Genomic DNA, 22779 nt, shown 5'->3' with positions numbered 1-22779 from the left:
TCCTATACACTAACAATGAACCAATACAAAGAGAAATCAGGAAAACAACTCTGTTCAAAAATTGCATCAAAAAGAATAAAATAGCTAGGAATAAACTGAACCAAGGAAGTGAAAGACCTATACCCTGAAAACTGCAAGACACTTTTAAGAGAAATTAAAGCAGACACTAACAAATGGAAACTTATCCCATGCTCTTGGCTAGGAAGAATTAATATCGTCAAAATGGCCATCCTGCCCAAAGCAATATACAGATTTGATGCAATCCCTATCAAATTACAAGCAACATTCTTCAACGAACTGGAACAAATAGTTCAAAAATTCATACGGAAACACCAAAGACGCCAAATAGCCAAAGCAACCCTGAGAAAGAAGAATAAAGTGGGGGGGATCTCACTCCCCAACTTCAAGCTCTACTACAAAGCCATAGTAATCAAGACAATTTGGTACTGGCACAAGAACAGAGCCACAGACCAGTGGAACAGATTAGAGACTCCAGACATTAACCCAAACATATATGGTCAATTAATATTTCATAAAGGAGCCATGGACATACAATGGGGAAATGGGAAATGACAGTCTCTTCAACAGATGGTGCTGGCAAAACTGGACAGCTACATGTTAGAGAATGAAACTGGACCACTGTCTAACCCCATACACAAAAGTAAATTTGAAATGGATCAAAGACCTGAAATGTAAGTCATGAAACCATAAAACTCTTAGAAAAAAACATAGGCAAAAATCTCTTACACATAAACATGAGTGACCTCTTCTTGAACATATCTCCCCGGGCAAGGAAAACAAAAGCAAAAATAAACAAGTGGGACTATATTAAGCTGAAAAGCTTCTGTACAGCAAAAGACACCATCAATAGAACAAAAAGGTACCCTACAGTATGGGAGAATATATCTGTAAATGACAGATCCGATAAAGGCTTGACATCCAAAATATATAAAGAGCTCACACACCTCAGCAAACAAAAATCAAATAATCCAATTAAAAAATGGTCAGAGGAACTGAACAGACAGTTCTCCAAAGAAGAAATTCAGATGACCAACAGACACATGAAAAGATGCTCCACATCGCTAATTATCAGAGAAATGCAAATTAAAACTACAATGAGGTATCACCTCACACCAGTAAGGATGGCCGCCATCCAAAAGACAAACAACAACAAATGTTGGCGAGGCTGTGGAGAAAGGGGAACCCTCCTACACTGCTGGTGGGAATATAAATTAGTTCAACCATTGTGGAAAGCAGTATGGAGGTTCCTCAAAATGCTCAAAATAGACTTACCATTTGACCCAGGAATTCCACTCCTAGGAATTTACCCTAAGAATGCAGCACTCCAGTTTGAAAAAGACAGATGCACCCCTATGTTTATCGCTGCACTATTTACAATAGCCAAGAAATGGAAGCAACCTAAGTGTCCATCAGTAGATGAATGGATAAAGAAGATGTGGCACATATACACAGTGGAATATTATTCAGCCATAAGAAGAAAACAAATCCTACCATTTGCAACAACATGGATGGAGCTAGAGGGTATTATGTTCAGTGAAATAAGCAAAGCGGAGAAAGAGAAATACCAAATGATTTCACTCATCTGTGGAGTATAAGAACAAAGGAAAAACTGAAGGAACAAAACAGCAGCAGAATCACAGAACCCAAGAATGGACTAACAGGTACCAAAGGGAAAGGGACTGGGGAGAGTGGATGGGTAGGGAGGGATAAGGGGGGGAAGAAGAAAGGGGGTATTATGATTAGCATGCATAATGTTGGGGGTGGGAGAAAGGGGAGGGCTGTGCAACACAGAGAAGACAAGTAGTGATTCTACAACATTTTGCTATGCTGATGGACAGTGACTGTAATGGGGTTTGTGGGGGGGACTTGGTATAGGGGAGAGCCTAGTAAACATAATATTCTTCATATAATTGTAGATTAATAAAAACAAAAAAAAGAGAAAGAAAAGGGGGATTACTCCCTGAATGGATAAAACTAACTGCAAATCAACGAGTAATGCATGCTTTACATATCCTTAATTTTGATCTTTTAAAGGGTGTCAGATGATCAGCTAAGGAAGTACATTTTTCTGATAATATTCCTTTCTCTTAAAAAAAAAAAGGCAGTTCCTGTGTGGTGATCTCCAATAGGTTCTTCACAATGGTATAAAGGTCATATCAAAGTGTGGGCAAAGGGTTTGTTTGTGTCTATACGGAGGATCAAAGCCTAATTTGGCTACACAGAAAACGAATTAAGATACGATATGAAGAAGAACTTCCAACATCAACATCTTCTGGAAGAGTCATTCCAGAAGATGATCATCAAAAAGCTTCAACAAAGATCCTGGCGCTGCTGCAGTTGTAGCAGCATTCATCCCACCGGTTCCTGGACTTGCCATTGGAATGAAGAAGGAGATATCTAAGCTGGCCTGTGCATACAGTAAAACAACAAATTTGACTGGATCTATACTGTCGGAACTCAACCAAGAATTTGGAGAAGTGCAAGTTGCAGTGCTCCAAAATCGTGCAACTATAGACTATCTACTGTTAAAAGAACATACTGGATGTGAAGAGTTCCCAGGAATGTGTTGTCTTAATTTGTCTGATTTTTCTCAAACTATTCAAATTCAGTTAGACAATATCCATCATATCATTGATAAGTTTTCACAAATGCCTAGGGTACCTAACTGGTTTTCTTGGTTTCACTGGATATGGCTGGTAATTGTAGGTCTGCTTTTGTTATGTAGTTGTTTTCCTATTATGTTAATGTGTGTGTGCAATTTAATTAGTAGTTTAAAAACTATACATGCTTATGATTCTCTACAAGAAGATATGTCAAAGAAACAATCAATCTTCCCATGTTTTCTTCCATATGCTACTTCTATAGCTTTTCTTCTTCCTTCCTAATTACAACCCTTTAGTAGAATTCGTGTCTCATATCGAAAATTACCGAGTATCATAATTCTTCCAAGTGGTAAAGATACCTCAAGACAAATGCTGGGCATAGAAGCCACAGGGCATAAATCTGCAAAGAAGTAAAAAGCTAACCTTTTCAAACAATATTGCTTCTCTCTCACTTACCAACTTTACATTTTTCTGTATGGCCCCTGGAGATGGCTGGTTAGCCAGAGACGGGTAAGATTCCTCAAGGGAGGAACAGCCTAAGACAGGCACAGTCACAGAGGGGCCATCAGGAGAGAAATTGGGGATCAACAGAGGAGAGGCTTAGAACCTCATCAACCCTGTTTTGAGAGAAATCTTCTGCATCCGTGGATGTTTTGTTGCCCTTGTCTAGCTTGGATTAATACTTAGTCTATAGGCACAGACCTGATCATCTACATTTGCCCTCTTACAGCACTAAATTATGTTTTCTACCTTTATCTTGCATCTACCTACCACTTCAGCATTTTATTAAAAAAATAATAACAAAATAAGGGAGAAATGTGGGATTCACATATAAATCAAGTATAAAAATCAAACGAGTAATCATATCTGACTTGATTGTTTATAGTTCATGATGCGTGATCAAAACCGAAAATTTCTGTGATATGACTGCCCTTGCACTGTTCACTATGTAAGAACTTATTCACTATGTAAGAACTTGTTTGTTATGCTTCAGAAGATTGGAGACTGTTGAGAAATAGGCTTGGGGTTGATTAATGACTGTGCACTGAGTCCCCTATACAGAATTTTATTGTTGTTAACAACCATTTGATCAATAAATATGAGAGATGCCCTCTCAAAAAAAAAAGTATATGATATAATTCAACACCATTCATAACTCAGAAGCACACAAGCTCGGAAAAAAAGGAATATTCATCGCACCTTTGCTCATAACAGCAAAAAAGAAAACTCAAATGTGCATCAAGAAGAGAATAAAAATATGTGGTACAGTTGCACAACAGAGTACTATTTATATTGTGTTCTATATCATGTAGTATTATATACATTATACATGTGTGGTATATTTGCACACTAGAGTATGATTAACTGGAAACATACATAAGCGTTAGTAACAATATTGAATAAAAGATTCAAATTGCAAAACAAAGACTATTAAGGTGTCATTTTTATAAAACTCAAAGAAGCAAACTTAAATACAGTGTTTGGGAGGATATACATATGTGATAACGTTTTAAAACGGAAGGGAAAGAAACAGTGCAAGATGGGGACTGGACAGGACAGATTAAGAGTACATAATCTATCTAACAATATTAGTAATGTTCTTAGAATGGGTGGTGGTTCAAAATATTTACAAAGCTTTATAATTTATGCATGTGACATTTTTAAATATAGTAGGTATTTCTTTTTATAAAAAGGTCTTCAATAAACGTTCCACAATAAAACCACAAGACAACAATTATTCTTTGAATTCTTAACTCTTACTAGTTGCCACATATTTAACAGGGTAAGAAAACTCTCCAAAAATAAAAAATGCTAAAAAATATTTAAGTGACATATCCCTCTCTTCTATACGGTCCTCCTCTAGCTAGATTCTCACATCATAACTCATACCAGTTTCCTTCTCCCTTGATGAGGCTACACATTTCATCAAGTAACCTAAAGCATGCTGAGTTCTAGGCGGCAGTAATCAGGTTACACTGAAATGCTCTCAGATCATGGAAAGCCCAAACCAACTTGGATAGAGTGAAGGTTCCTGTAGCCAGAATTCTCACCGAGCTGTAGCTGGCTAGCTCACTACACATACGTGGGCGATATATGTGGTTATTGACTCTATATAAAGAGCTCTGTCCAGTGCTCTGGGCGACAGAGTGGTACAGCTGCAAGGCTGCAGGACAGAGGAGCAGAGGCTGGAGTGGTGGCAGTGCCACAAGGATAGAGACTGAGGCGGCTGCGGGGGTATAGAGGCCCAGAGGCAAAGACCGGCTTGCTGCATGCAGACTCCCTCTGAGTGGACGGGATTCCAGTGATTGATGTGCCACCGTGGAAATAAAGTTGGGTATAACCCTTTCACCCCAAGAACATTCTGCTGTCAATTCTTTGATCACATTGAATCCATGGTAAACTTGTCCAGGAGTGAAACCCATTGGGAAGACACCAACTTGAGAAAGATCTACTCAAAATGTAATTGATCCAACGTTCAAGGGATCCCAATATGAAGGAAGGATCAGTTTCACTATCACTAAGGAGCCAAGCTTGTGGCAAACAGTAGAGAGGAAGGGGAAAGTGACATTACAAAGACAAGAACATTCCAGGCAAGGACACAGACAGAAAAATTAATAATTCTCCAAATGCTAGCTTCTAATGTGTGCAAGGCTCTCCCCAAATTTATGGCTACTGAAATTCCAAACTAAATTAATTAAAATGAAATTAAAACTTCCGTTCTTCAGTTCTACTAGTCACATTTCAAGTGCTCAACCATCACATGCAGCTTGTAGCTATTAAGCAGCTAGACATTATTACCACAAACCATCTGTGCAGTCTATTCTGGAGGGACTGCTATAGATGGAAGTGTTCCTAGGGTTGGATAGCTGTCACCAGAGGTAGTAAAACCACGGTAGGGAGGGTGGAGCAGCTGATTGCGAGGCAATGCAAAATTAAATTGACTATCCCCAAAGTCAATCAAGGATTAGGCAAAAAGTACAGAATTTGGTTCCTAATATATAAAGAATGAAGGAGGAAGGAAAAGGAGGAGAAATAGAAAAGAACCTTTAGATTGTGTTCGTAACAGCATACTAAGTGAGTTAAGTTAGACTCTTAGATAGTAAGGAAAGTAACCTGGAACCTTTGGTAGCAACGAATCTAAAGCCTGAAATGGCACTAAGTACATACCTATCAATAATCACCCTAAATGTAAATGGACTGAATGCACCAATCAAAAGACATAGAGTCACTAAATGGATAAGAAAACAAGACCCATCTCTATGCTGCTTACAAGAGACTCACTTCAAATCCAAAGACATGCACAGACTAAAAGTCAAGGGATGGAAAAAGATATTTCATGCAAACAATAGGGAGAAAAGAGCAGGTGTTGCAGTACTAGTATCAGACAAAATAGACTTCAAAACAAAGAAAGTAACAAGAGATAAAGAAGGACATTACATAATGATAAAGGGCTCAGTCCAACAAGAGGACATAACCAAAATAAATATATATGCACCCAACACAGGAGCACCAGCATATGTGAAACAAATACTAACAGAACTAAAGGGGGAAATAGAATGCAATGCACTCATTTTAGGAGACTTCAACACACCACTCACTCTAAAGGATAGATCCACTGGGCAGAAAATAAGGACGGACATGGAGGTACTGAACAATACACTAGAACAGATGGACCTAATTGACATCTATAGAACTCTATATACAAATAAAACAGGATATACATTCTTCTCAGGTGCACATGGAACATTCTTCAGAATAGACCACATACTAGGCCACAAAAAGAGCCTCAGTAAATTCAAAAAGACTGAAATTCTACCAACCAACTTTTCAGACCACAAAGGTATAAAACTAGAAATAAATTGTACAAAGAAAGCAAAAAGGCTCACAGATACATGGAGGGTTAACAACACGTTTCTAAATAGTCAGTGGATCAATGACCAAATTAAAATGGAGATCCAGCAATATATGGAAATAAATGACAACAACAACACAAAGCCCCAACTTCTGTGGGATGCAGCGAAAGCAGTCTTAAGAGGAAAGTATATAGCAATCCAGGCATATTTAAAGAAGGAAGAACAAACCCAAATGAATAGTCTAACGTCACAATTATCAAAATTGGAAAAAGAACAAATGAGGCCTAAAGTCAGTAGAAGGAGGGACATAATAAAGATTAGAGAAGAAATAAACAAAATTGAGAAGAACAAAACAATAGAAAAAAATCAATGAAACCAACAGCTGGTTCTTTGAGAAAATATACAAAATAGATAAGCCTCTAGCCAGACTTATTAAGAGAAAAAGAGAATCAACACACATCAACAGAATCAGAAATGAGAAAGGAAACATCCCAACGGACCCAACAAAAATACAAAGAATTATTAGAGACTACTATGAAAACCTATGTGCTAAGAAGCTGGAAAACCTAGAAGAAATGGACAACTTCCTAGAAAAATACAACCTTCCAAGACTAACCAAGGAAGAAACACAAAATCTAAACAAACCAATTACCAGCAAAGAAATTGAAGCGGTAATCAAAAAACTACTCCCCCAAAAAAACCCCCGGGCCAGATGAACTTACCTTGGAATTTTATCAGACATACACAGAAGATATAATACCCATTCTCCTTAAAGTTTTCCAAAAAATAGAAGAGGGGGGAATACTCCCAAACTCATTCTATGAAGCCAGCATCACCCGAATACCAAAACCAGGCAAAGACCCCACCAAAAAAGAAAATTACAGACCAATATCCCTGATGAATGTAGATGCAAAAATACTCAATAAAATATTAGCAAACTGAATTCAAAAATATATCAAGAGGATCATACACCATGACCAAGTGGGATTCATCCCAGGGATGCAAGGATGGTACAACATTCGAAAATCCATCAACATCATCCACCACATCAACAAAAGAAGGACAAAAACCACATGATCATCTCCATAGATGCTGAAAAAGCATTCGACAAAATTCAACATCCATTCATGATAAAAACTCTCAGCAAAATGGGCCTGGAGGGCAAGAACCTCAACATAATAAAGGCCATATATGACCAACCCGCAGCCAACATCATACTGAACAGCGAGAAGCTGAAAGCTTTTCCTCTGAGATTGGGAACAAGACAGGGATGCCCACTCTCCCCACTGTTATTTAACATAGTACTGGAGGTCCTAGGCACGGCAACTAGACAAAACAAAGAAATACAAGGAATCCAGATTGGTAAAGAAGAAGTTAAACTGTCACTATTTGCAGATGACATGATATTGTACATAAAAAACCCTGAAGACTCCACTCCAAAACTACTAGAACGGATATCAGAATTCAGCAAAGTTGCAGGATACAGAATTAACACACAGAAATCTGTGGCTTTCCCATGTATTTCTTTAATAAGAAAATTTATTTCCATGGAAAAAATTTTTAATTAAAAAAGAGCTACAAGCACAGAGAAGGCACACAGTGGATGTGTGGCATCTTACTACACTGATGGACAGTAGCTGCATTGGGGTACGGGTGGGGACTTGACAATACGGGTATATGTAGTAACCACATTGTTTTTTCATGTGAAACCTTCATAAGAGTGTATATCAATCATACCTTAATAAAAATAATAAATAAATAAATAGATATATAAATAAATATAAGTCAATCAATTAATCAATCAAGCTACTAAAGAAGTTGCTATCCAGAAGAAGGTAAGCAGGCAATCTACATTTTTCATTACCTGACTTCATTTCACTAGCCTGAACAGTCAGAGATCTAATGCTAAGCCTTGGCTCTTGGTTGGTGGCAATTTCAGTCTAGCTTCTTGAAGATTTCGCCACAAAACAATGTTATGCTTTAATATACTATAGACCTAAACTTTCATTCCTTTACAAAAATTGGCCTCTGACACCTCAAAGAACAAGGTTTCTCCTGACACAGATAAACATGTTAAAAGGTGTGGATTACTCTCACCCATATGTATTTCAGCTACACACATGTGCATGTGGTTCACATGGTAGAACCTTTTACTGAGGGTTTTTAGCCTTTTACTGAGGTTTCAGCAGGCAGCAATTTGAAGGAACTTTTCAGAATCTTAATATTCCATATTAAACCACTTCATTTAAGTGTTTATGAAAGTTAAATGTATCTTGACAATAGCAAAAGCATCTCTTGTAAACTTAACTTCTATCAAGAGAATTACTCTGAAATTAAGGTGAGCACGGGAATGAAATTTGCTTTAACCTAATGAACTCTATTCTCAAACCCCCCTTCACATTTAGAAACTACCTTCCACAGGTTTTTTCACTTTAAGACAGGCTTCAGTGAGCCAGTAGCTCCCCGGAGTATCAAATGTTTTATTTCATTCACTACCTTTGGATGAAGGAAATGATGAAACTACCTGGTGTACCAGGCCCTCTCTCTTGCACTAGGAAGACTTAATAGTAGTAGTGACTCAAATTCAGAGACTCGTAGTAAGTTCATCAGTAACTCAAATTTATAGAAAGTAGGATGGCGGCTTGCCAGGAGCTGGGGAGTGAAGAGAATGGACAGTTATTGTTTGACAGGTGTGAAGTTTCAGTTTGGGGAGATGAAGAAGTTCTACAGGTGGATGGTGTTGATGGTTACACAACAATGTGAATAAACAATGCCAATGAACTGTATACCTAAAAATGGTTAATAAATTTTACGTGTATTTTGCCACAGCAAAAAAAAATTGAAAATATATACTAGAACTAGCATTTCAGCCTGCTTTGGACTTCAACAAAATGGAAGACTAAGCCATGAGTTTAACTTCCTAGTCCAAGTTTTACCACCTGCACCCTTCTTCCCATCCACATCAACTCTATAAAATATTGAGGCAACCCAGTGGAAACAGGCTGGGGAAAACCAGTGGCTCCCTTATCCTGACTTGCTTCTCTTATTCTCCTAGGACATTTCCCAAATCAGTGTTCAGATCCCAAAGTCAGGAAATCTCGATGGTATGGCAGGTTTGGTTTAAATAACAGGTATCCTGACAGGTCACTACCACTGCCTCATCAAACTTAGAGTTCAATCTCCTCCTCCCTTGTGTCAGGAACCCTAACATTTCCCTAGCAACCTGAAAGCCAAATACGCAACTTCCTAGCTGGGCAAAGAGGTTTACAGGAAACCCACTAAATCAAATAACATAGTTCATAGTACTACACTCTCTCCACTGTACAATTCTCTAGCTACAAGTGGCCCCCATCCCTAAATATCCACGTCAGAATGAATTCTCACTAGGAAATTGTTTAAATAGCCTCGACAAGATGTCTACTACTCTGCTCACTAACTAGATGAAGCCTTAACCTAGAAAGGGTTCCACCTTTTTGGCTTAACACATACCTGGTGATGAAGCTGGAGTCCTGTTAGAAGTGTCTCCATTTGCTCCAGAAGAATATGTGTCCTGTAACAAGGAAGGAAATACCAGTATATCTTTGAATAATGAGAATGGGTCATCTAACTCACAAATACTAGAAAAATTTAACAACTGGGTTTTACTCAAAACAAAACAGCAGAGTGAAGATCTTCTGGGTCACTGGATATTCCTTTATTAACATAAATAACTTTAAAATTAACATTCATTAACTTTAACATTGTATGTATAGCATATTCATATATCACTGAAAACAGTGGTCGGCAAACTGCAGCCATGAGCTCAATCTGGTGGGCCACAAGTTTTTGTAAATAAAGTTTTACTTGAACACTGCCACCCTCAGTATACCTACGGCTGCTCTCTCACTACGATAGCAAAGTTGCAACAGACACCAGAAGTCCTGCAAAATCTAATCTGGCCCTTCTGGAAAGAGTTTGCTGACACTTGACTTAGGTTTAGCCACCCAAAAACCTGAAAAGTACAAGCAAATACTATTATTAAATAAAATATGACCAAAGAAATACATGAATAAATCAATGCCTGCCAATATGCAACACAGTTTACAGAGTTTGGTGTTTCACAGTATACTCATCAGCACTGCACAGGAGAATAGCAGACAACTTCTATAGTAAAGTACTACAGAAATCTACTCCTAAAACTTTTCAGTTGTGTTTATATAAAGTGAAACAAATTGTGTTCACATTTTTATAGAAGGAATTCACTCTAAAATAAAACCTCACACATGCACTAAAAACCATGTGTGTTTGAGTGTGTGCATGTATGTTGCAGGGGCACTACAAATGCAGTGAAGTGGTGTATGTCACCTACAGGGTCAGGATACTCATGGTTAATTTCAATCAAAATTTTTGCAGCAATAGCTGGAGATTGCCCTTGATCTTAAATACTGACTGGCCCTTTTTCTCTTCTTTAGTCCCCCCTCCAAATTTATTTGTTATTATTGCTTATGCATTTTACAATAGTAAAATGGCTGTTGGACTCAGAAAATTCAACTTGAATAGCATCAGCAGCTAAATGTCAACTTAATTTTGGACTCTTCCAACATTTCTTAGGGTGTGTCTGGGTTAACAAACCTTGAGTAACTTTCTTCTCTCACTTTTACCTCCTACGGTGTCCTTATCATCATTAATCTACTCCTTTATTTCCCTTCACATAAGCTTCTATTTAGGGCAAAACTTTCAGAATAGAACTCTGAAATTTTTGCACATGAAAATCAGAATTCAATAACTTAAGAATGAAAAGTGACCTAAAATTTACAGATGATACCTTATAATTAACTGACTGCATTACAATGGTCATGATATTCCTTCAAATAATTTCCTTTAAATAAACCCAAAGCTGGAGGGAGTGCACTAAGGTAGGTATCTTCAGGTAAGATTTTTTTCTAAAATTTCTTTCACAAAAGACACTAAAATGACTTCACCACCACTTTTATAAAGGTTTAGAGTCACCCAATTACTTTTCTGTTATTAAAAACAGAAAGTGCATCCTTAAAATGCCTTGGGATTTTGTTAATTACTACAGTTCAAAGTTCCAATTTATGGTGACCATAGACATTAATAAGACAAATAAGAAGAGTAACCCAGTTTCCCTATTTAAAGTGAAACCCTGAGGACTTCTTTCTCTTTTCTAGTAGCCAAAGTATCATTGAGTGAATAGAACCAAAAAGGGCTGGTTTTGTTAAGTGTTATAAAGCTGACAAAAGGTAACGAAACACTTTGGCACTAAAAAAATGAAAACCTACTATTATTAGATGATCTTCAAGCTATGGAATTTAACAACCCACGTACATGGAATTTATAAATTCCAAGTCAAATTTTGAAATAAAACATCTGAATTTTTTTCTCACAATTCACCATAAAAAAATTCTTAACCTTTTTCATTACCTTAAAAATGACTTTATATTCTCTTCAGCTATTGCACCACTTCTCTGCCCCTCTGAAAACAAAACGTCTATAGTTGCTGCCCTCCTCTCTCTCATATCCCATTTCTCCTTCAAGGCACTCTAGTCTAGCCTCTATCCTCAGCTCTGCACTGAAAACGCATTTAATAAGGAAATCATGCAATAGAATTACTACTTTTATGTTTCATACAACCAGAGCTCTCAGCCACATTAGAAATGACTATTTCCTTCCTCTCTACAGCATTCTTTTTTTTGGCTTAAGAAACACTCCCCATCAGCCAACCCCTCTTCGAACTCCTTTGCTAGCTCCTCTAGTGGACCTCTAAGGTGGAGTGTCCCAGAACTCATGGCAAAGCCCTCTAAATCTGTTTTATACCATCTGACTTTACCTAATCCCATAACTTTAAATCCATTAACATGCAGAAAACTCCCAAATTTATATCTATGGCACTGATCCCTCTCCTAAGCAAAAAATTCGTATAACCTACTGACTGGCATCTTCACTTGCTTTCATGGGCATCTCAAACATAGCAAATACAGATCTCTTCATTTTTTTATTCCCTCCCAAATCTGTTCATTTTCCACTGATGCCCCATTTCAGTTACTGGCACCATCGTCCATCTAGTTGCTTATGTTAATCACCCTTGATTACTCTTACTCCCCCGCCCTTACCTAGTACATCCAGTCCTATTAACTCTGTCCACAACTGCCTCCAGGTTCCTTTCCTTCTCCTTCTCCCATTCCTTCTCTGCCTTCATTGTCTACCACTCATCTTATCTCCCTGCTTTTTAGCCGTACTAACTGTAGTAGGCTGAAAATGTCACCCAAAGATAGGAAACGCTAAGTCCTGCAATTTATAAATATTATCCTATTTGGAAAAAGGGGTCTTACAGATACAATTAAGGATTTTGAAATGTAGTTACTCTGGATTATCTGGATGGGCCTTAATTGTCATCACAAATGCCCTTCTAAGACAGGCATACAGTAAAAACTGGAACACAGGAGGCCAGATGAAGACGGCAGAAAGAGATGTAGCTATGAGCCAAAGAATACTTAACAGCCACCATAAGCTAGAAGAAGAGGCATGGATTCTCTCCTAGAGCCTACAGAAAGAGAACAGCCCTACTGACACCTTGATTTCTAATTTCTGACCTCCAGAACTGTGAGAGAACAAATTCCTATTGCTTTTAGCCACCTAGTTTGTGGTAATTTGTTACAGCAACAGTAAGAAACTAACACATTGTATTTCTTCCTGTTATCCTGATATCTTAAGTTTGCTCCCTACTCAGGCCCTCAGCATGTGATGTCTGGCTGGGCTTCCTTCAGGTCTGGGATCATTAGTCATTGTCTCAGGGAAGCTTTTCCTCTCTACCTAATCTAAATCCACGTCACCCTAGTCACACACACACATTTTCTAATTTCTTTTTCACAGCCCTTTTCACTATTTATATTATTATTTGGTTCTTAAAAACGTGCTTGTTCTGGAGGATTAAAGATGGCGGTGTGAGAGGTAAGACAGAAACCTCCACCCAAGACCACATATATGGAAATATAGTTAATACAAGTAATCCTGAAAGAGCAACAGGAAAGAAGGCTGTACCAGACTGCATAGACCTGGAGAAAAGAACAGACCTCACAGAACAGGGTAACATACCAAAGCTGTGATCTGGCAGGACCCAAGCCCTTCCCCCATCCCAGCTCACCAGCAGGAAGGAGAGAAACGGAGTGGGGAGGGGGTGGAGGCCTAGGACTACTGAAAACTCAGCCCTAGAGATTTGCTCTGGAAGCAGGAACCTACATGGCATGGTGCTCTGGAGATTAGTGGGGTTGGAAAGCTAAGACAGGTGGAATACGGGGAGAGACTGAGATTCCAGCTGCTTGTGGAAAACAGGGATCCACATCCAGGTGCTCTGGGACAAAAGAAAGGTCTTAGGGTTAGGGTTAGGGTATACTAGAATACACTTCTTTTGGTCTTTTATCTTCTCAAGGAAATGAATACTTGTAGAGGTTTTTTTGTTTTAACATGGTAGGGATTTGCTCAAATATCTGTCAGGTCTGCTATTCAAATGAACTTACTGGACAATTTATGAACCTTGAAAATGCCTCTTCACTGTCCAGTTTAGGGTACCATTCGGACACTTCCACATTTTCCTTCCCTAGCCCTTAAAAGATTTTACTAATATCTCTTTCATTTTATGCTCAGAATCCTCTGAAATGTATCAGAGTATTTCATCAACTTTTACAGAATACCAAGATTTCGTCTTCTATTCTAGGCTCCATGTCAAATAAAACTGAGTTAGGTTGTCCAAATAAACTGATCAGACAGCTTACATGAGATAGTGAGTCATATAAAATTAGAATTATGAGGAAAATCGCTCTTTCCTCCTTTAGTCCCACCCAGAAGTTTAAGTCCTAAAATGCAAACAGTATCTTCCTTCATCCCTTCATTTGAGTAGCTAGTCCCAGCTAGAAATCAGCCCTATTCAGATCACCAGCTGAACTCTGGTCCCTTCTTCAGTTTCTCCAGCGTTGCTGCATGGAGTCCTCTTCTAAAATTAATGGAACTCCTTCAGCACCTCCAGAGCTGCAGAACTCCACCTCTGAGTCACATGTGTCACACACAAACCCTGGAAGCTATCAGGTCACACAAAAAAGAGCAAGGCACCTCAAAATTCAGATATAACTAAAGCCAGGAACAAATGTGACTGCTCCAAGAGTTTACATCCTAGGCCAAAATTTCTGTATGTGAGAGCATTCTTGAAATAAAAGTGTTACATTCTTTTCCTCAAGCAAAAACACTTTACCATCAAAACTCATACTGAAGAGAGGAGGAGCCAAGATGGCAGCATGAGTAGGGCAGCAGAAATCTCCTCCCAAAACCATATATATTTTTGAAAATACAACAAATACAACCATTCCTAAAAGAGAGACCAGAGGATACAGTACAACAGCCAGGCTACATCTACATCTGCGAGAACTCAGCATCTCACAAAGGGGGTAAGAGAAAAGCCGCGGCCCAGCGGGACCCGAGCACTTCCCCTACCCCAGCTTCCTGGAGGGAAGAAAGGAGTCGGAGCAGGCAGGGAGTGGAAGTGCAGGACTGCTGAATAACCAGCTACAGTTATCCACACCTGGAGCGCAGACACACATTGCATAGTGTGCTGGATATTAGAGAAATGGAAAAGTAAAATCTGCGAGCGGCCTACAGTATGGGACAATATATTCCTAAATAACAGATCTGATAAAGGGTTGACATGCAAAATATATAAACAGCTCATGCACCTCAACAAACAAAAGGCAAATGATCCAATTAAAAAATTCTTAGACGAGCTGAACAGACAGTTCTCCAAAGAAGAAATTCAGATGACCAACAGGCACATGAAAAGATGCTCCACATTGCTTGCCATCAGAGAAATGCAAATTAAAACCACAATGAGATATCACCTCACACCAGTAAGGATGGCTACCATCCAAAAGAAAAACAACAACAAATGTTGTCGAGGTTGCAGAGAAAGGGGAAGCCTCCTACACTGCTGGTGGGAATGTAAACTAGTTCAACCATTGTGGAAAGCAGTATGAAGGTTCCTCAAAAAGCTCAAAATATAAATACCATTTGACCCAGGAATTCCACTTCTAGGAATTTACCCTAAGAATGCAGCATCCCAGTATGAAAAAGACAGATGCACCCCTATGTTTATCGCAGCACTACTTACAGCAGCCAAGGAATGGAAGCAACCTAAGTGTCCATCAGTAGATGAATGGATAAAGAAGAGGTGGTACATATACACAATGGAATATTATTCAGCCATAAGAAGAAAACAAATCCTACCATTTCCAACAACATGGATGGAGCTAGAGGGTATTATTGCTCAGTGAAATAAGCCAGGCGGAGAAAGACAAGTACCAAGTGATTTCACTCATATGTGGAGTATAAGAACAAAGAAAAAACTGAAGGAACAAAACGGCAGCAGAATCACAGAACCCAAGAATGGACTAACACGTACCAAAGGGAAAGGGACTGGGGAGGATGGGTGGGAAGGGAGGGATAGGGGCAGGGAAAAAGAAAGAGGGCATTACGATTAGCATGTATAATGTGGGGGGGGGCATGGGGAGGGCTGTGCAACACAGAGAAGACAAGTAGTGATTCTACACCATCTTACTATGCTGATGCTGAAGGACAGTGACTGTAATGGGGTTTGTGGGGGGACTTGGTGAAGGGGTGAGGCTAGTAAACATAATGTTCTGCATGTAATTGTAGATTAATGGTAACAAAATAATAATAATAATTACAGTTCAGGATGGACTAGTTATCTCAAGCTGTTGCCACTTTCATCAGAAGAGTATTTACCTTCTGAAAAATGCCACCAAAAAAAAAAGGTAAACAGGTCAGGTCAGAAGTGATCGCTGTGTAGACTTAGTCTCATGGTCGTCTAAGAAGACACATTACAGTTAGTGAGCAAACCCCGTACACTCACCATACTCACCCGTTCCAATACCCATCCCAGCAAGTTTGATGCAACGTACAAATGCCTCAACACTGGGATGTCTGCACTACATAATTGTTGATCATGAGATGTTTCTTAACCACACATCTTTCATTGCTCTAACCCTAGGTAGATTGTGAACTCACTTCAAAATCTAGAACTAGGAGGTTCCAGCAGCTACCAGAGACATGGCTTATTAGTTCAAAATTATGTACACATAAGTCAAAAATATTAAATCTCTAAATAAAGATCCTGAAAAGCATTCAGAAATGGCTTGTGACAGGTAATTGTTTAAGCTATACTGATCAAAGACAGTCTCAGAGCCACACAACTGCAGAAGCCCAGCAGTCCCCTGAAGTGGAAATTCTATTGGACCAACCCACCAAAATGGTCGCTTTAAAAGACCCCAAATTTCTCCTACGTAAAAATGTCACGTATTCTTCCTTAGTTTCTGTCCTTTTTATTCAACCACAGCAGACAAACAAAGCTGTTGACTGGACCCTGTTCCTTCAAGTCAAATAAGCCAAATAACTAAGTGGACAACCAGAGCCAAGTGCTAAGGTTGGAGACAAATGCAAAAAATTTACACATTGGGCCTACACAAATATGTATTAAGAGTCATAATGTAGAATTGTTAACATAAATTAATATTCATATTCCCAATATCACAAAACAAGGCATATTACTGAGTAGCACAAAGATTCCAAACAAGTTAATTTTAAAGATTTTATAATTGGCCACCCTCAATTTCAAACACCTTAGGCAACAAATATGTACCATATGAAACAGTGCAGTGTACTACTTGAAGAATAACAAGTCAAAAATCTTAGACTAAGAAAAAATAAAAATTCAGACAGGTGATTGATTATTAAAGGCCAAGTGGAAGAAAGTCTGTATCTGTGATTAAACTTTGTATTATAACAAATCTATGGAGAACTAGAATCGGGTGTACCACCATATAATATCCTTTGACCAACTAATTACATTTTTGAAAAAATACTCCCAAATTAAAACAAATAAGCTATAGATATGTATGACAACATTACAGTGAAAAGCTAACAACACCTTAAATTCCCAACGAGCTGGAAAGCAATATTGTGGTAGACCCAGTCGAATACATATTATGTAACTGTAAGAAATTATTTTTAGGAAGTCCGTTGGAATATGGAATAGTGCTGAAGAGTGAAAAGGCCAGAATTAAAAACTACTGTTTATTATCTTTGGCAGAAACAGAAGAAAATTTAATAAGAATTTAACAGCAGTGTTTTTCCTAGTGAGCAAGATTCTCAGGTGCTTTTTTTCTCCTCTTTTCCCGATACTGTTATAATACTTTTATGATGGGAAGGCAACTATTTAAAAAATCCATACAAAAGGTGTTATTCCTAAAATAAGTTCCAAAACAAGAAACATAATAAATTCAGATTAACATCTTAGGTAATTTAATGTCAACTTTACATACACATGAAATCCAAGTAAGACAAAGGACTGCATATTTTCTACTTGTGTGTGAATAAGAACTTCCACTGAGACATCACTTGGAATCAAAAAGTGCTAGAATTGACTAACATTAACGCAAACTGTAAAGTCTAAAGGAAAAATAAATCTCTTGGGAGACATTTGCAGGCCGATAACATGCAAAAACATTCCCTCAAATATATTATTTTCTAAAGTAGAATCCTCACTGTTCTGTTAGGTCAATTTTCCAGTCAGAAACCCAGAAACCTGCTCCAGGGCCCCTTCTGAAGTATAACGTACCTCTCTAAATGACATTAAGGAAAAAGGTCTGATGATTTGTACATTTGAACACCAACTGGTAATACCATCTGAATCAGCCTGACATACTTATCTTGAAAGCCCCCTTATATGAAACCAGTGTTCAGGATTCTAAATCTCACCCAGAACCAAATTACATTTTTCAATTTACAGTATGTTTCTCAGACACATTCAACTCTATTTGTACAAGCTTGCCTTCACCCACAATAAGTTCTGAACCATTTACGTTTAAATCAAGTTAATTATGACATACATTTTAGTTTTTAATTATCAAATTACCTCAGACTATTTTATTCTATTTGAGGCTTAGAGTGCCTCCTCTTCATTCCCCATAAACTAGTAAGAATCAGATGGAGATAAGCACGGCACACGGAAACAAACTGTAATTAAAAACTTGGCCACCACTGTGATTTTCAACTTCGATCAAATTTGTAACATTTAAATTCTAGGTTTGCAAACTTTAAATTTACTACCTTCTCAAATACAGGAACATGAGAATACATAGAAGATTTGATCATTTCTGCTTCCCGGTCTGCATCTCCCATTGTGGCTTCCAGTTCTATTTTTATAAAAAAAAAATAGACGCACAAATCAATTAGATCAGACTCATACCTTTAGAAGCATAAACTATCATCATTTCACATACACCTGGATAGTAAGGGGAGAAGTCCTTCAGGGACTGTTTGAGGTTTCTCCCTTCGCGCCCCTCCTTCAAAGGTAAAAATGTTTGGTTTGAGGTTTTGTATCGTTTCTTGGGAGCACAAGAAGCTGGGGACTGCGGCCTTTAAGTCTGGCGAGTAAAGGCGACGGGTTAGGTGGCCCAAAGTCTTCCAATAAAGGGCGGTCTCACCAAGGCGCGTTTACACCAATGGTACTACAGCCTTCCCTGTTCAGAGAAAAGGGCGCGCGGGGGCCGGGCGAAAAGGCGCCTTCCCCTCCTCCTCAGGCCTTGAGCCCAGATCTGGGTCGCCCAGCGGGCTTCAGGACCTTCGGCCGGGAGGCGGAAAGGCCCCAAAGCACGGCTTCAAAACCCAGGCGGCTCCTCGCGCTCTTCACTGACCCAAAATTCCAGCTTCTGGGAAGCCCACACAGTTGGGTTGAGGCCCGTCTCCCAGATAAAGCAGACGGCTTACTCACCTCTCCGCGGCTTGTTCTCCGGCGGTTCTCAATGGCGCCAACGCCGCTTCAACGGCTGCACGTGCAGGGCGACGCAGACTGCGTCAGGAGCTCAGCTCCGACAACAAATGGCACGGGCGACGAGCGCCATCAGCCAATCAGCGCTCAGAAGACCAGCATCGTCCCGCCCCTGTCTCCAGCGCTCATTCCCTACAAGCAATCATCGTCGCCGTGCCTGTTTTGAAAGTGGCACGATGAGCCTGTGGGTAAGAGGCTGGCCGTGGGCCTCTTGTCTCTCCCTTCTTGTATGGCGCCCTCAATCTTGAGAGGCTGTAGATTTTCCCTGTGCATGTCCTGCAACGATATCCACCCCCTTTTTCTAATAAAAGTAAGCCGAAAATGCAGTACTGCCCTCCCTCTTACCCCTTTAGAGTTCTCTCCTCTTTCCGTACAGCAATCCCTCAAAGTGGGCCCCTCTGGTTCTTTATTTCTGAGCACTTGCTTCACTTCAGGGATTTCCCCGGGGTCTCGATGCGCCCCTGGCACCCACGGAGATGGTGCGTTTCCTTCTGCTCCCGATGAGGGCAGGAATGAGACTCTCCCACTTGTACCCAGTTAGTGGTAAAGAAAATTAGCCTGTCTTGTAGAGTAGGGGTTCCAACTTTTGGGGAAGGAGAAGCCCTCTGATCCAGAAGGAAGAAGAATTGTGCTGGGTAGGTCATTTATCAGAGCACTCTAACAAGTACCTTTAATGTCAACGTAAAATGGGTGAAGGAGGAAAAGTCAGATACCGTGCCAGGGTACTTTGGACAATTCTTCCTAAAATTAAGGGGTCTTCTTGGCCCTTTGTTTCAAAAGAATATTTTATCAGTGAATTACGGAAGGTGGTGAATAATCACTACGAAAGCATAGTATAATTCTAGCTATACCTAACAAAGAAAACTGACTCTTCTGTGTCCCAAATGGCAAAGGAAAACTGATTTTGTGAGTGTCATCACTGTCAGTCATCCTGGTTATAAAAGAGGGAAGCATTTCACCTCAAGAGGAGAAGTAAGGAGCAGGTCCTGCCAATGAACCTCGACCAGGGATGAACTTCATTTCGTCTACCCCTCCTAAGACTGAAGAGTAAGAGCTTTCAAACAGAGAGGAAGCTTTCAAATAGTTAGCAATCGGCTGACAAGTCAGCATTTGTAATTTCTGGTTGTCCATTTATTAACCATGTGACCCTGAGCAAGTTATTTAATCTCTCGCTTTGTAAAATGGGAGTAAACAGGGCTACCAGATAGAGTGCTGAAGATTGGGTCCTACCCAAAGGCACAAAGCCAAAAGGCAACAAGGAGCTAAACTCAGCCTGCACTCCACTTGCCAAGTGGTGCTCCTGCAAAGTCACATGTGCCTACAGGAGGTTCAATTTTCTAATTCTCACAGAGGTTAAATTCCCTCTGTTTTAAATATTCATAATGGCTTCTATTGTCCTGGTTGTTTCCTGACTGACACAGGGATTTTACTGAAAATAATTTTGTCTGCAATCTGTCTTTTAGAACTCTGATTCTTTTATATGACGCCTAATAAAAAGACCTTATTATTTAGGACCTCACAAGGTGTCACCAACACTTGCTCTTTCCACTTCCCCACCTTCTTTCATTCCTGAACCCACTGAAATCTGGCTTCTGCCTCATTGCTTCACTGAAATTGCTATTGGCAAGCTCAATAACACTGACTTCCTTGTTTCTAAACAGAATTGGCAGTTTTCAATTCTTAATCTAGAAGATCTCTTCACAGCCCTTGATACTGTTGATTCATATTCTTTACAAAAATACTCTATAAGTAACTGAATAGCCATATGGAAAAAGATAAAATTGGATCTGTTCTTCACATCATATAACAGGATATGTTCAAATGTGAAAACAACAAAACCATACTAGAATTACTAGAAGTACTAGAAAAAAACACTGGAAGAAAAAAGAACTGTCCTTTACTTGGAGAAACATTCTACCTATGATTCAAAATCCAGAAGCAATAATTTTATATAGTGTAACTACATAAAGATTAAAAATGAAAACTTTTCAAGACAAACAAAAAAATAATAAAGCCAAAGAAAAATGACAAACTGGGAAAAATTATTTTCAACATAATCCAGAAAATGTGGTAATGTCTGTAATACAGAGAGGGCATCTAAAAGTGAAAAAGGAAAAGGTCAGCAAATCTAAAACATAACAAGAGATATGAACAAAGAAATCACAGAAAAAGAAAAGCAAACAGCCTTTAAATACATGAAGAGACGCTCAATTTCATTCAAGAGCTATGCAAATTACAACTGTGCTAAAGCACAATTTTTTGCTTACAAAAATGGCAAATGTTTGATAATGCACTCTGTTAGAGAGGCTGCCAGGAGGCTGAGTGTCCTTCTTGCACTGACTGTTTTTCAAGTACCTTTAATTCAAAATAATCAATATGCCAAAGTGGCATAGTTTGGAAGGGCATATTCTGCTCCCCTTCAGAGTACTCTGCAGCTGTAGAAAGGAAAGATGATTATCTCCATGTATTGCTGCGCGGTGATCACTAGCATATGTTACTGGAAAAAAGCCTGGTGCAGAGTAATGTGTCCAGTGCTCTATGTCTAAAGAGAGACACATTTGCTCATATTTTTTTAAATGAAGGATAAACCAAAAATTTATAAAATGAATACCTATGGGAAAGAAAAGAGGGAAGAGCTTAAGAAGAATAAGTATGTATGTTACACTTCTCTGAGTGAATGTACTTGAGTGTGAAGCCATGCGACTGCTCTGCAAAATTATAAAACAACATTAAATCAAAATTTAGAAAGCAATATGAAAATGTAAAGCAAAAGGAAACAAATACACATAAATAAATATCTATTCAGTTAGTGGCTTAACCACAAAAGAGAAGAGTCATTTCAAGTGATTTAAAATATAGTAATTTAACCATACGTCCCTACTGGAATATATAATAAGGAAAAAACAACTGCAAAAAATAAACCAATTCTGTAATCATATTGTTAGTAATAAAATGGTATATAGTTAATGTTGTTTATGAAATAAGATTTTCAGTGTGAGAAAAGAGATCAAAATAGAATATCAAAGAGATTTGTTTTAAAGTACACTCCGTCAAAAATGAACATGAAACAAAAAAAATTCTGTGCAGCAGAGGGCACCATCAGCAGAACAACAAGGCATCCTACAGTATGGGAGAATATATTTGTAAATGACTCATCTGATAAGAGGTTAACATCGAAAATATATAAAGAACCCACACACCTCAACACCCAAAAAACAAATAACCGGATTAAAAATGGACAGAGTACCTGAACAGACATTTCTCTAAAGAAGAAACACAAATGGACAATAGGCACGAGAAAAGATGCTCCACATCACTAATTAGCAGGAAATGCAAATCAAGACCACAATGAGAGATCACCTCACACCAGTTAGAAGGGCAACTATCCAAAAGACATAAAACAGCAAGT

At 38.8% G+C, this 22779-nt stretch overlaps 1 protein-coding gene across 1 annotated transcript in view; it reads right to left on the bottom strand.

Annotated features, from left to right (window-relative positions):
• Positions 1 to 19510, bottom strand: part of LOC118923998 (ATP-dependent RNA helicase DDX4-like) — a 78610-nt gene extending 59100 nt beyond the window's left edge. The window contains exons 1-3 of the mRNA XM_057495665.1: positions 19314 to 19510; positions 18650 to 18735; positions 9968 to 10028 (exon numbers count right to left, since the gene is read on the bottom strand). Coding sequence (XP_057351648.1) covers positions 9968 to 10028; positions 18650 to 18721 — 133 coding nt within the window. The 5' untranslated portion in view covers positions 18722 to 18735; positions 19314 to 19510. The remainder of the gene's footprint in view (positions 1 to 9967; positions 10029 to 18649; positions 18736 to 19313) is intronic.
• Between the last annotated feature and the right edge of the window lie 3269 nt (positions 19511 to 22779).

The sequence above is a fragment of the Manis pentadactyla genome, chromosome X, assembly GCF_030020395.1.
Source record: "Manis pentadactyla isolate mManPen7 chromosome X, mManPen7.hap1, whole genome shotgun sequence".
NCBI lineage: Eukaryota > Metazoa > Chordata > Mammalia > Pholidota > Manidae > Manis > Manis pentadactyla.
Note: the sequence above shows the minus strand (reverse complement) of the source record. Positions and strands in the feature narration are given on the sequence as shown.